This window comes from Podarcis erhardii, assembly GCF_964252035.2.
Source record: "Podarcis erhardii genome assembly, chromosome: 14".
Lineage (NCBI taxonomy): Eukaryota > Metazoa > Chordata > Lepidosauria > Squamata > Lacertidae > Podarcis > Podarcis erhardii.
The window spans coordinates 14171732-14187258 of record NC_138503.1 but is presented as its reverse complement, the minus strand read 5'-3'; the positions used below and the strand labels follow the sequence as shown (position 1 = coordinate 14187258).

At 40.9% G+C, this 15527-nt stretch overlaps 1 protein-coding gene across 2 annotated transcripts in view; it reads left to right on the top strand.

The window, feature by feature from the left end:
• SECISBP2L (SECIS binding protein 2 like) overlaps positions 1–15527 on the top strand; it is a 37703-nt gene that overhangs the window by 17502 nt on the left and 4674 nt on the right. The window contains exons 5-16 of one of the 2 annotated variants that reach the window (XM_081838804.1): positions 348–571; positions 660–684; positions 1228–1343; positions 1635–1766; positions 2804–2887; positions 3606–3773; positions 4329–4470; positions 6186–6355; positions 8991–9117; positions 10152–10314; positions 12961–13181; positions 14389–14543. In XM_081838804.1, coding sequence (XP_081694930.1) covers positions 348–571; positions 660–684; positions 1228–1343; positions 1635–1766; positions 2804–2887; positions 3606–3773; positions 4329–4470; positions 6186–6355; positions 8991–9117; positions 10152–10314; positions 12961–13181; positions 14389–14543 — 1727 coding nt within the window. The remainder of the gene's footprint in view (positions 1–347; positions 572–659; positions 685–1227; positions 1344–1634; positions 1767–2803; positions 2888–3605; positions 3774–4328; positions 4471–6185; positions 6356–8990; positions 9118–10151; positions 10315–12960; positions 13182–14388; positions 14544–15527) is intronic. The other variant, XM_081838805.1, reaches the window with a different exon arrangement.

Sequence of the window (15527 nt, the reverse complement as noted above, 5' to 3'; positions counted from 1 at the left end):
TACTTGTTTTTATCATTTTGTATTTTATCTGTGCTGTTTTAATTTGTGTAACACTCCTTGAGTCCCATTGTGGGGGGAAAGTGGGCTATAAATGAAATAAAAATAGGTACCATCCATTGCCTGTTTTGCACTTTAGAAACTCAAGCACCAAGGTTGTAGAAGGAAGCGGAAATTATTGCCATCTGTACTTGTAACAAAACTCTCTGGCAATGGGTTGTTCTAGAATGCCTGATAATTCCATTACTATTGTGACAGCTCTTCTTAACTGCTTGTATGTTTGTGGAAGAAGACTAGGTTGCTCCAAAGAACTGTTAGTTCTTAGTAATCCCACTTGCCTTGCATTGCAGACTTTCCATCGGAGATCGCAAGCAAATCACTGTCTGAGAGTGTGAGCGCCATGCACTGGAAACCAAAAAGCAGGCGGCGGCGAACCTCCCATCCTGCGGAATCCTCTAGTGAGCAAGGGGCTAGCGAAGCAGACATTGATAGTGACAGTGGTTATTGCAGTCCTAAACACAGCAACCAGGCTGCTGGTGTGACCTCAAGGAGCACAGAATCTGCTGCATCAAATGTAGGTAAACGCCTGAAGTGCTTAAAAGGGATGAAGATGGCACAAAATAAGCAAAATCTTAAAATCTCTTCTTTTTTAAATTTTTCAGATGATGGAACCATCAATACATCCAGGTAACTTTCATAGAGAGAGAGAGAGATCAAAAAATCTCAAGCACTCAAGCTTTGCTGTTTTTGCCAACATTCTCTTCCTAACAGCATCAATAAACCACCTTTTTTTCTATTGTCCTTCCGTCTGATAAATATCCAGGCCTGAGGTGAAAATTAAGCTCCATAAGAAATGCATATAAGGCTTCATTTTTAATTGTGCATTCCTCCTTATGTTAACACAATGCAAGTAACTTACAGTAAAGGAACAAAAAAATGTTCGTTTAGAAAGAAAACATGTTGTACTTGGCAGACAATACACATGGGAGTAATAGCTATAACAAGCCACTTTCATTCAAAATTATCTGATGTGAACCATTAGAACAGGTAAAACTACTGAAAACAGGAACTAATTTTACAGGGTATATATACACAGAGCTAGATTTTGCACCCTAGCTGTCTCTCCCTATATGTATAACTTTCAGTACTGTTGGAGAATGGATATATTTTTTTACACTTTGTTTTTCATACATGGAGTATTTCCTTAAATATCTGCGGTGTTTATTTCAGGAGCCGTCAGTTGGGCAAGTGTCAGTTCCCAAGCAACTCAGAAAAAGCCTTGGATAGAGAGAACACCAGTTTTCTCAAGAGGTGGACGGCAACCTGAGCAGTGTAGTAACTCACAGGTAACCTTTTACTATGAAAACCCTAAACTTAGTGTAAGTTATGCAGGTTAAGCAGGGCTGTACATCAGTTTCTTTAAAAGATGAAAACTACTGTAGAAAGCATGTAAAACTGGCAGACTTGTACCATGCATTCATTCAGAGCTATAGAGAGCATTTGGGGATATCATTAAAGGGCACATGAGATTTATTACCATGATAAGAGTTAGTCATGATAAGAGTTATTTCATGATAGTTGGGAAAAGTACCAGTCCATAATATGTTTTGGGTTGTGTTTTTTTAATGCACCTGTAGCCTGCCTTTAGATGTAGGGGACATAGCACATCTTCAGAGAGAAGACAGAACTTGCAGAAGAAACACGAGAAGCCTATAACCATAAACCAGTCAAACAGAACCGAGCCAAGTCCTGAGCCCCTCTATTTTGAGGTAACTTTTTTATTCATTCATAGTAATTGTCACACAAAACCCTCACTGAAATTTTTGAGTGGACGATGGCGGCCTTGTAATCGGCTTATCCTGTTTTGTCAGCTCCACTCCACCCTGTCTGCCTCTGGAAGAAGCCAACCATAAGGATTTGCTCGGTGTTACTTGCAAATCTTGTGGTTTCTTTCTTTCTAAACAAACAATGTGTAGCAGCCAAGATTTGTTCTTTGCTTGCTGTCTGCAGTTTGTTTGGAAGAAGCAACCTGTGGTTACTGGTTCACACACAATCCTAAGCCAAGTTTCATGGTTTGTTTCTCCTGGAGGCAGGCAGAGCTGAACCCATGAACCTGAGCTCCATGCACCAGCACACTGTTCGTTCAGAGTGAGCCTTGGTTTTATTTTTGACCATGGGTTATTGCACTATATGGGGAACCTTGGGGCCCAAGGCAGAATGCCACCCTTCAGGTCTCTCTATCTCCCGCTTTGGCCTTGCTTCCTCCTTGAGCATTTTTGCCTGGCTCGCTTGTGTCACTGGACTCATTAAGCTTCTTGCTTGCTTGGATGCCGAACAAAGAGGGATTGGGGAGTGTGAGTGTGGAAATTACTGTACAAAGGTACAAATGACATCTGTTCCTCTTCCCATTTCTGCTTCTGGCACTACCCTCTACTATCAGGCGGCCCCTGAAAGATTGCCCAGGAGGACCTGTGCCCCTCAGGTTCCCAACACCAGGATTATTATTATTATGTGCAAAGAAGGCTGGTTTTGTGTCCTACATAATAGGCATGCTCATTTTTAAAGCATATAAACTTGTCTTTTGTCGTTACTTTTTAGTGTGTCCCAGCATTTTGCTGCCAGCATCTTCCCTTCTCTAATTGTTGCATAATGAGTGTCTCATGATTGGGCAAGTTATTCTTTTTTAAGCATTGCAGAGTGGCATCTGCTAACTTCTGCTATTGGCTTGAGTGAGGCCTTAGTGCCTAGTAGAGATAGAGCCATGCAGACTTAATTCATTTCAAATCTTCCCAATATTTTTATTCAGGATGAAGATGAATTTCCAGAGTTAAACAGTGAAAATGGAAATTCTAAGGGTGGTAATATGCAGCTGAAACATGCCCCTAAAGTGGTAAGAGGCTTTTATAATGTTAATAGTATTTTGATTTAAATTAGCTGGTTTTCTTTGCTAGACATTGTGATTGACTATTGATAATGCAGCAGCAGTGAATGCTTCTATTTTGTGGGAGTGGAGAAAAAGAGAATGTGGTGGAACGAGGTGCAGAATTCAGTTTCATAAGAATATTTGCTTTTAAAGAAGGAAGCATGTTTCTAGCCCTTTATGGCTTGGATTATATGCCCGAAAGTGTGAGCAATGTCTGCTGAAATCTCAAAAGCCAGAGGTGTGGAGGGAGCTTCAACACCTTGCATAGCTCGTTATTCTAGTCATGACTGGAATAACTAATGCAAAATAGAAGAGTACTGTTTCCCCCCCTCCATGTGCTTATACCAGCAGCAAGTAAAAAGTTCCAGCCTTTCTGGAGTAAATCATTCATGCTAGTAATATTTTGAGTCTCTAGATTATTTATGAGTTGCCTTTTTCATGTGACCTAAAAGCTATTGGTAGAGGACTGCATCTGCCAAATCAAATAATTGCTCAGACTTAACTGAGATACTGTTTAAATAAAGCACTCTGACCACTTAGGGAGTCCTATATGAGTGTACTAGGTTGTGTGCTGATACAGTTGAGGTAGTTTGGGAAACAAGGTCAACTTGGGCAAGTTTGTGATGAGCTATGCTTTCTGTTGTAACACCTTTAAAGCTGTGCTCTCTCTCCTTGTTCACCCTAGTTGGATGGTTTGCCTGAAAATTCTCCAATCAATATTGTACAGACTCCAATTCCAATCACCACATCTGTTCCTAAACGGGCAAAAAGTCAAAAGAAGAAAGCCCTAGCAGCAGCACTGGCTACAGCTCAAGAGTATTCAGAAATTAGCATGGAGCAGAGAAAACTCCAGGTCTGTTCTTTTTTATGTTATAATCGTGATTGGCTGCATATTTAAATCAGGGACAGCCAGCTGGAAGCCTCCAGCCTGGGTACAATCCCCAAAGCAATCATAATCACCAAAGGAGCCCTGGTGAACCTACCAAAAAGTTCATACAGCTTCACTTGCAAGAAGAATGTTCAAGTTGTAATATTTCCTAGAATTACATCTCTCCTTCTAGGTTTTGTAAGTACTGCCTTGGCTATGCCTTTGTTGTTTGTAAGCACAAAAACATTATTGCTATATTGAACCAACGGTATCTTCTAGCACCGCACCCTCAGGAAAACAGATTAAACACCAAGATCAGGCATCCCCAACCTTCGGCCCTCCAGATATTTTGGACTACAATTCCCATCATCCCTGACCACTGGTCTTGTTAGCTAGGGATCATGGGAGTTGTAGGCCAAAACATCTGGAGGGCTGCAGGTTGGGGATGCCTGAACAAGATCATGGGAAGTTTATAATGTCTGGTTAAGTTATGCCTCTGGTCACTGGGGGTGAACTGTACCACTTTTATTCTGATTATAGGAAGCAGTTTCAAAAGCAGCTGGAAAGAAGAGCAAAACACCTGTGCAGTTGGACTTGGGGGATATGCTAGCCGCTCTTGAAAAACAGCAGCAAGCTATGAAAGCTCGCCAGATCACAAATACCAGGCCCCTTTCTTACACAGGTTGGTACATCTCACTTGGATGGTTTTTAATAGCTACTCGTTTCTCAGCCATTTTCCACCTAAGGCTAACCTGTGGCCCTCCAAAATCTGTTGGACTGCAGTGGCAGTCGGTCCCAACCAGTGTGCCAAATGGTTGTGGATGATCGGAGTACGTTTTTGTTATTCAGTAAATGTTCATACCATTCATGTGTGATGAATAAAGTCAGGTTGGCTTGTGTATGTAATATTATATGTCAGGGTGGCTTATTATAGTTATAAAAAAGTATAGAATACAATAATGCATTAAAACCAGTACAACAACAAAACAACAACAACAACAATTTATTATTTATATCCCGCCCATCTGGCTGGGTTTCCCCAGCCATTCTGGGTGGCTTCCAACAAAAGATTAAAAATACATTAAAACATCATACATTAAAAACTTCCCCAAACAGGGCTGGTTTCAGATGTTCTAATAAAGAACATTAGATAGTTCTTTATTTCCTTGACATCTGGTGGGAGGGCATTCCACAGGGCTGGCGCCACTATCGAGAAGGCCCTCTGCCTGGTTTCCTGCAACTTCGCTTCTCACAGTGGAGGGAACCGCCAGAAGGCCCTCGGCGCTGGACCTCAGTGTCTGGGCAGAACGATGGGGGTGCAGACACTCCTTCAGGTATACTGGGCCGAGGCTGTTTATGGCTTTAAAGGTCAGCACCAACACTTTGAATTGTGCTCTGAAACATACTGGGAGCCAATGTAGGTCTTGCCAAGCCAGCAGCAGAAAGCAATGCCTTGTTACAAGTGACCAGCTGCCCGTAAATGCTTTGAGGAACAGAGACGTTTTCAACTGGTGTGGAAACTCATACAATATAGACTACAATCATATTTCTGCTGGGAGTAAGTCCCATAGCCAGGGTGCTACCACAGAAAATGCCTTATATTGAATCACTGCCTGATGCACTACAGTAAATGGCAGGACTTCCAGAAGGGCTTCTTCTTCAGATCTCAGGACCTAGACACCTACAGGTGTTTGGATTTCAAGTTGTTCAGGGCTTTATATGTCAACAGCAACACTTTGGATGCTTCTGAGCCCAATTCAGTCAGTGCAACACTCTCATAAAACTGATGTCATATGGCTTCAATAAGCTACACCACTTGGCAGTCTGTCAGCTACTTTCTGCACTAGTTTACACTTCTGAATCCCCTAAAAGGGTTGCTCCACGTAGAGTGGATAATAATACTGCACTATTAAGATCGGGGGGGGGGGGGAGAGAGCTATGGTTCAAATCTCCACTCAGCCTAATCTGGCTAACAGTGTTGTTGCAAGGATAAAATGCAAGCCTCCGCAATTTCAAAAATGGTTTCTGTGTGGCAATCCTCCTTGAGTGTATGAGGCTGGCTGTGCAGTTCTTTGAAAGCCAGCCAAAGGAAGGTTCCTTTCTGCTAACAGTTGAGATAACATACTATTAATTTTAAGGGACGTACCATGTTTCTGTTTCCTTGCTGAGCTAAAGTGTTCCTGCAAAACAGTAGACTAAACCGAATAGAGTTTAAAGCCATCTGGAAGCAGAATCGTTCTATTGTGTAACTTTCCTGTCATTGTTGTCTGTTTTTGTTTCCAATGAGAGGAAAAGGCTTTTGTAACAAGAGCTGATCGGGGGGGGGGGGGTGTTTGCTAATTTTGGTTTTCTTTCAGTAGTAGGGGTTAGAATAATGGTTGTCTTGATTTCATTCAGTTGGCAGTGCCGCACCTTTTCATGCCAAAGAACCTGCCAGCCGAAAATCCTTAACTAAAGGACAGCCGTCAGTGGGTTGTCTCAATCCTTTGGACTCCACTGCCCCAAAAGTGAAACGAGGAAAAGAAAGGGAGCTCTCAAAGCTGAAGCGTCCAACAGCACTTAAAAAGGTAAGCAGTTTTTAGAATGTTGCCTGTGGACATGGTGATCATGAATCCTAATGGTCCAGCTTATTTTATTTTATTTTATTTGAAAGCAGGAGACAGGATAAGCTTCCATTCATGATCATGACGTATGATTCCCCTCCCACCCCGATGATGGGAACAAGCAGAGCACCAAGGAAGCCAACCGGCCAATCGATACCTTGATGTCACTTATTTCATCCCCAACAGATCCAAACTGCCTCAGTAAAAGTGCTTGATTCAAAAAATGGTCTCCTTGCTCACAAAAACACAGTTCTCTTGATGAGCTGTTCTTCTCTTTGCCCCGCAGCATCTGTTTCTGTGTTAATTCCCAGGGTTTGCCCACGCTGACTTGTGCTGTGGGCCTAGCTGCTGATCTAAGGGTTGCCTATATTTAAGGTCATCTTTCTCATTCAGTGGCCTCTCTGCAAAGACTGATACTGTATGCCCTTAAGACCAGTTGTGTTACAGTGGTGCCTCGCAAGACGAAAAGAATCCGTTCCGCGATTCTCTTCATCTAGCGGTTTTTTCATCTTGCGAAGCAAGCCCATTGACGGCTTAGCGGATTAGTGCTATTAGCGGCTTAGCGGCTTTTAGCGGCTTATCAGCTTAGCGGATAAGCAGATAAGCGGCTTAGCAGCTTAGAAAAAGGGGGGGAAAGGGAAAAAAAGCCGAAAAAACTCACAAGACATTTCATCTTGCGAAGCAAGCCCATAGGGAAATTCGTTTTGCGAAGCGCCTACAAAACGGAAAACCCTTTCGTCTAGCGGGTTTTTCGTCTTGCGAGGCATTCGTCTTGCGGGGCACCACTGTATTTCTAGCAGATGAAAAGTGGACATTTTACACCACAAAAAGCTAAAAGGTTATATTTGCTTGTTTCTTTTCGGCAGCTCCCTTTGCTCGCACAGCAACAACGCTGCCTCTGACTCTCCTGCACTCCACTTCCGGGTCAGGCTTGACCTGGGAGTGCAGCTGCTGCAGCTGGGTGTAAGAAAGCTGCCTCAGTAGCTCCCTTGCGTGCCAGAGCCATGCTTCAATGAGGGAGCATGTCATGGGGGTGCCTGGTTGCGCCCCTTCCAAAAAATGTGCCTGGGGTTATGCCCCAGTTATGATATCTGGGTTACAGACTAACCAAATACTTTCTCTGTACCAGAGAGCCTAAAACTGGTAATCACTATCCTGTTGTTAACCATGTAGGATATGGCCAATAAAAGGGGCAACACGCATTTAATGAACAACACAGCCTAAATGGCTTTCCTTTATTCTTATTTTGGGATCCTAGAAACTAGGCCCTCCTTTTTCAAAGATTTTTGCCATGTCCCAGGTACTTTAAAATTGTTGAATCAGTTAATCATAAATACTGTTTTGCACCACTTCTAAATAATAGCCGTATCAATTTAAATACAGTGGAATCTTGGGTTAAGTTACCCTCGGGTAACGTAAACTTTGGGTTGCAAAAACAGCAAACCTGGAAGTGTTTCGCCACTTGCGCATGCACAGAAGTGTTCTACCACCGTGTGGGCATGCACAGAAGTTGTCTCTCCGGTTGCGAAAACTTTGGGATATGGCCGGACCTCTGGAATGGATCCCATTTGCAACCAGAGGTACCACTGTCCTTGATTATTGTTGCATGGTTTTATTTGCAGGTGTGTGAGCAAAGGATTCTGGGGGGAGAAAAATGTTTTTCAATTCTGAATTATTTTCATATGTCACTGTGTTTTCTTTTTAAAAAGAAAACATGCAAAAGTCAGGCATAACAAGGGCTTGGATCCAGTGATGTCCTGGTGTTAGCAGAAAGGCACCTCTCTTTGTGCAAGACAGCACCACTGAATTATCCCAACTCTTCTCAGTCTTGCTACAACCTCCAGGGCCCTGTTCCACACTGTTCTGGGGGTCCATTGATACTCCAGACTAGCTTTGAATGACAGGGTGGTGTCTAGCTTGTACAAGAAGATTTTCTCTCCCCATCTCTCAGATCCTACCCAATATGAAACAAAATAATACAGTTGTGAAGAGGCTACGTTTGCTATTGCACATACATAAAAATGACAACTAATGGATTCTCCATTCCAAAGAGAAGGAAATTCAAATTTGCAATCATCAAGTATCACGTTCTTGAAATAAAAGATTGCATGTGCCACTGAGGAAGACAGCAAGATTTAAAATCATCTGGCAATTGAAATCACTATTTGCCCTAAATATTGGCAGTTAGATTTATTATACTCTGGTTTGCAATAAGGATATAATTTTATAAATAATGTGGTTAATCTTTTCTTTTAAAGAACTATATTGTTTTAGAATATTTGATTATGTATATGATACTAATCTTAGTAACGTATTGTATATTATAATATATTCCCAACTTTTACATTGTTTCCTAATTTTCTTTTGACACGGGTAATTTTCCTTTCTCATGGTGTTTATAAAAAATACAGTTTTTTCCTGCTGTCCCTTCGTTGTTCAGAACATCCACCCACTTCTGAAAAATGACTTGCACTTACGAACAAAAGATCCACATTAAATTTGCTATCCCTTTTTCTACAAAGCATCAAGCTTGTTAATTTGTAGAAGAAATTAGCATTGCTCACATTATCCTAAACTGTCTCTCCACCCCACCCCCCAGATTATCTTGAAGGAAAGAGAAGAAAAAAAGGGGCGATTATCTGTAGATCATACCCTTCTGGGAGCTGATGAAGAACAAGAGGTGAATCTGACTCCAAATCAGTCAGAAGACGTAGCATCTCAAGAAGGTCAGAACTCTAAAGATTGAACTGAAATATCTGTCTAGATACAGTAATATGCTTTACAGTATTTCCTGTGTGCATGTGTGTGCCCTTGAACATTGTTGTGTGTTTTTTTTGTAATTTTAAGTAGAGTTACTAAATCAGGAGCTCTGTGTCTTGTCTATGGCAAGTATTGTTTTACTTAGGAATTTGGACCAGAAGGAGTAAGCTTTGTGCATGTTTTTAATCTAAATTGTAAATATAATGTCACTCCAGAAGCTATTTTAGCCTTTCAAGAGCAGTAGGAGTCTGTGGATGGGCAGCTGAAGAGCCTCTACAGCAGGCTTCCTCAACCTCGGCCCTCCAGATATTTTTGAGACTACAATTCCCACCATCCCTGACCACTGGTCCTGCTAGCTAGGAATCATGGGAGTTGTAGGCCAAAAACATCTGGAGAGCCAAGGTTGAGGAAGCCTGCTCTATAGTAACATAGTCCATGACTTGGCAGCCTCAACATCTCACCCTATAAGTTTTTAAAATTGCCTTGATAGTTACCGTATTTTTTGCTCTATAAGACTCACTTTTTCCCTCCTAAAAAGTAAGGGGAAATGTGTGTGCGTCTTATGGAGCGAATGCAGGCTGCGAGCTATCCCAGAAGCCAGAACAGCAAGAGGGATTGCTGCTTTCACTGCGCAGCAATCCCTCTTGCTGCTCTGGCTTCTGAGATTCAGAATATTTTTTTTCTTGTTTTCCTCCTCCAAAAACTAGGTGCGTCTTGTGGTCTGGTGTGTCTTATAGAGCGAAAAATACGGCAATTGCTAGCTGTAGTTTAATATTTTTCCCCCAACTGAAAACAAAACAAGAAATCTAGCACAGCAACCACATGGTGTCAGTGCACCATTGTTTTGATGCACAAAAGCTGGATCTGTCAGATCATAGTATTGACTAGTCTGGTTTACAGTGTTGGGTTCTTTTGAAAGTGTCATGGTGGCATGAAGGAATGATATGTTCCAGTGATCCACACAGATGCTGTTTTTGACTTTATCATTTTCCTGTTACAGAAACCGGCTTGAGTGTGCCGAGTGACACCTCACTCTCTCCGGCAAGTCAAAATTCTCCTTACTGCATGACTCCAGTATCCCAAGGCTCACCTGCCAGTTCAGGAATAGGTAGCCCAATGGCTTCTTCAACCATCACGAAGATTCATAGCAAGAGATTCCGAGAGTAAGAGCTGTTTTTAAAAACCAACCTTCTGCATCACTTGTCCAATAAAATGTGTATTACAGTGTAAGTAGAATGATGGAATTGTAGCGTTGGAAGGGATCATGAAGTTCATCTAGTCCAGTCCCTTGCAATGCAGGAATCTTTTTGCCCAGTGTGGGGCTCAAACCCATGACCTTGAGAGTAAGAGCCTCATGCTGTACCAACTGAGCTATCCCACAGAGTTTAGTTTATAATGGACCAAAAAAACCCCAAGTTCAGCCCATGCTGCAAAGCATGACAGTTGCACTTAAATAAATTCCAGCTATGCTATGCATAGTGTATCATAGACCAGAGAGAAGGTATCTGCACCCCAAATATATTTGGATAGCTTAGTCAAGTCATAACTGGAAGAGACGACAAAATAGGTATTCTTAGCCAATCCTGATGAGAGAGGATTTTGTCAATTACCCCTTGTTGACAGACCATGTGTCTTTGCTTTACCTTTCGTTTTGAGTGCCTGGGGTCACTTTGAGTGATACTAGGTTTTGGTATTCTAGATACCAATATTTGGTTCTTTTTTAAAAAAAAAAAATTATATTTTATTAATTTTCCATCAAAAGAAAACACAAATAACATTGCAACTTCTACAAATTCTCCTCATTTTTAGACTTCCTTCAGCCTCTCTGCCAATCATCCGAATTAAATTTTCTTTAATTACACATTTCCAGATTTTGCTATTAATCCCTACCCCCCGCTTCTATTTTCCTTTTTTGTAATATTTCTTATGTTATTACAGAGCTTCTTTAAATGCCACTAACGGTATTTCACTATCACTTATACATTCCCAATACTCAACTAACTTTCCCCAGTCCTCGATGAACTTTTGATCTCATAGATATCTGATCTTCCCAGTCAGTTTATCAAGTTCTGCATAGTCCATCAGCTTCATTCTCCACTCCTCCAGTGTTGGTATTTGTTCTTGTTTCCATTTCTGGGCCAGTAATATTCTTGCCGCTGTTACTGCATATTGGAAAAGTTTATGATCCTTTCTATTTATTTCATTTCCAACGATTCCTAAGAGAAAGGCCTCTGGTTTCTTAGGAAATGTATATTTCAACATTTTTTTTCAGTTCATTATATATCAACTCCCAGAAGCTTTTCACTTTCTTACATTCCCACCACATATGATAAAATGTACCATCCTTTTCTTTACATTTCCAACACTTCTTACATGTTTTATACATTTTTGCAAGTTTTACTGGTGTAATATACCATCTATATATCATTTTCATAACATTTTCCTTTAATGCAGTACATGCAGTGAATTTAATACTTTCATTCCATAGTTTTATCCAATCATTAAATTGTATATTATGACCAATATCTCTGGCCCATTGTATCATAACTGATTTAACTTCTTCATCCTTTGTATGCCATTCCAACAATACAGTGGTGCCCCGCAAGACGAATGCCTCGCAAGACGGAAAACTCGCTAGACGAAAGAGTTTTCCGTTTTGGAGGTGCTTCGCAAAACACATTTCCTATGGGCTTGCTTCGCAAGACGAAAATGTCTTGCAAGTTCCTGCGGGTTTTTTTCCCCTTTCCCCCCCTTTTTCTAAGCCGCTTATCCGCTAAGCAGATAAGCTGCTAAAAGCTGCTAAACCGCTAATAGCACTAATCCGCTAAGCCGTCAATGGGCTTATACATTTTAGATAAAATTTTATATTCATTATTTATTATTTCTAATTGAAATTTGGAATCTTTCTCTACATATCCATATTCTTTGAGATCTCTTTTAAACATTTCATTTATTTGAAAATAATGCAACCAATCATATACCAACTCTTTTACTTCTTCATAGGGTTTCATTTTCCATTTCCCCCCTTCTTTAACAATCAAATTTCCATATGTAATCCAATTCTTTCTCATATTAATTTTTTTTACACTCATAACCTCTAAAGGAGACAACCAGTGTGGAGTTTTTGGTTCAAGTAGGTTTTTATACCTATCCCATATTTCTATCAACGATCTTCGGAAAATGTGGTTCTCAAAGCCTTTATGGATTTTCTTCTTTTCAGCCCATAGATACGCGTGCCATCCAAATCTGTTATCAAATCCTTCTAAATCTAACAACTCTGTATTTTCTAACTTTATCCATTCCTTTAACCAACAGAGGCATGAGGCTTCATAGTACAATTTCAAGTCTGGCAAGGTGAAGCCTCCTCTTTCTTTTGCATCAGTTAGTAGCTTAAATTGAATTCTTGGCTTCTTCTCTAAATGATTTTAGGAGAGATTTTTTGGGATATCTTTTAGTTTAGGAAGCTTGTATCAGAAACTTCTGTGCCACATTCTCTGCTAGTTTGAGATTCAGAATAACTGACAAAATAAAAACAGTGATTCTAAAATTACACAAAGTTGTAGCCATAAATATTAAAGATGGCAAATATGCCACAAAATATCAAGATAAACCTAAATATGTATTTTACACTTTTCTGAAGTCCTTTAGCTCATCCCTCTATATGAGAGAAGAGCTCATGTTAAAATACCCAGGTATAGAGGGATGAGCTAAAGGACTTCAGAAAAGTGTAAAAACCCTTGAGGAAAGGATAGTGAAAGCAGTTTGGCCTTCTTGAACTTTGTCTTATTGTATCCCTTCTGACTTTACAGGTACTGTAATCAAGTTCTAAGCAAAGAAATAGATGAGTGTGTGACCCTCCTGTTACAAGAGCTTGTCAGCTTCCAAGAACGAATTTACCAAAAGGACCCCATGAGAGCAAAAGCAAAGAGGAGGCTTGTGATGGGTTTACGCGAGGTTACAAAACACATGAAGTTAAACAAGATCAAGTGTGTTATCATTTCTCCAAACTGTGAGAAAATCCAGTCAAAAGGTATTAATGATTATCTCTGGTGGACCACCTTCTCTTACAGCTTCGGTCTGATTCTCTGCTTCAACACGGAATCATTTTTTTCTTTTTGCCTATGCCGTTTTTTATTCTGCAGGGCACTGAGGGGCTTTCAAAGAGCTGTGTGCAGAGTACCATATGCACCCTGGGGCTTTCTGTCTCCCTTTCCTCCTGCAGGTCCTTTCACCCCTCGAGAAGCCCCTGCAGAGGAATGCAGAATGATTTTGTGTGGCACAGAGCCTGCCGATGGGGCAGGGGTTGTGGGGAGAAGACATGAGCGGATGTCATGACATGCACACACTTTTTATGCACTTTCTACTTGCACAGGAGGAGGGATTGCAACCTGGCTCACACAAAACTGGCTTAGCACAAAAGAAGTACATGTGTGGGCTTCCGGAGAGAAGATCATGGCTGCTTTGCTTCTCTCCTCCAGTTGTTGTTCTGCTGCTGCACTAAGGCATACTCCGCCTTAGCATGTTGTTTGAACTTGGGCTCATGGTTTAGCGCACTCCAGACAAAACCGCAAGCTGTAACCAAAGTTGGTCTTTTGGCTTACAGCTTGTGGATTTTCTTGGAGCACTGAACCACAGGCCTGGTTCAGACAATACGTTAAGCCAGTACAAGTTCAGTGCAGCACAGCAGTCATGATCTCTGTGGAAGCCCACACATCTGCTCATTTGCGATTTGGCTTGGCACTGCCCTAACAAGGGCTTTATATTTTAATTGAACTTCCTGTCTAAGGCCTTTAGACTTTTTCTTTAGAACCTTGTCTTACTGATAAAAATAAGTTGGCTTAAAGTAGCAATTTAGCCATCATTTTATCCTTACGTATGTAGCATCTTAAAACTGGCAAATTATATTTAATTATATGACTGAATTTTGAGCTGCAGCCAGTACCAATTCCTGACTCATGTGCCTGTGTGCTGCAGGTTTTTGTGACATCCACATTTTGTGTGTTTTTTTGGTGTGCTCTTAAATCTTAGCTCTTTGCCTAAAATGCAGAATGTGTAAAAGGTTTTTATAGTTCATCATCCTGTGCTGTATGTGCTGCATTGGTACAGTTTTCATTGGTTGGAAATGTGTAGTTGGACTTAAGCATTTGATTATTGATGTAAAGTTAGCAGACTTTAAACTAGTTATGAGGAAGTTCTTCACATTTTAATCTTCTGTTCTTCTCCCGGCATGTACCAAGGTGGACTGGATGAAGCTCTGTACAACGTAATAGCCATGGCACGGGAACAAGAAATCCCCTTTGTCTTCGCCCTGGGTCGTAAAGCTCTTGGTCGCTGTGTGAACAAGCTAGTTCCTGTTAGTGTGGTTGGAATCTTCAATTATTCAGGTGCTGAGGTAAGAGCATATAAATCAACTCTGCCACTATGGTGTGAATTCTTTCTGTTTCACTGAGTTCCTAAGATTATTCATAATGGTGCCTGACCTGTGCCACATACCCCATTACTGAGCTTTGTATGTGTTGCGTTCTCCACATCTTTGAAGTAACCCAGATCAAATCCTCCTCTTCGCACACGTCCATGCATCCCAAAACGTGAAGAGGACTGCCTGCCCATCAAATGTGATACACAAGAACCATGAGAGTAGAGTCAGGCTCCTGCTTTCAAATGAGCACTCTTACAGAAATCTGATTGGTTCCTTCACAGAATTTCGAAGAATGACAGGAAATGAGCTTGGAAAAGGAGCAGGCTAAAAATACACTAAAAGCACTTACCCATTTTTGACACGTGAATATGGGCCATATCCGATATTAAATGTGTGTCTTTTTTTCCTCTTAATTGGAAGAGAAATTGGAGTGAGAGCCAGAAATCTCATCTTCATTAAATATTAAGGAAAGTGGCTCACAATGTTTTTACAAAACGTAAGTGTCATATTCACTAGGGAGTGCTCTGTTAAGTAAAATGATGCTTCCATTTTGCACTAAGCTACACCATGCAGCGGAACACACATACCCCTGCTCCCCCCCTCAAATTTCAAACTAGCCGTTATAATTCAGATGTAATAAAGGGATCTTATTTGATCTACATTTTATTGCCATGCCTAATTTTAGTTGGCATGTAGAATTTTAGCTGGTGCAGAACTAGAATGCTTTTTTGCTATCACTATAATGAATTTCTTCAGCCAAGTGATACCCTTATGTGTCTAGGATCTAGGGATGAATTCCAGTCCGTGGTAATTTAACAAGTGTTTACAAGCCAGTTTCATTCTGTTTCTGCATTAAGCTGCAATTTGAGAGAGAAAGAGAGAGAGAGAGTGTGTAAACTTAGTTTATCTCAGCATATGCATGTCTAAATATGGGTGGTATTCAGCTAAAGTTTACTC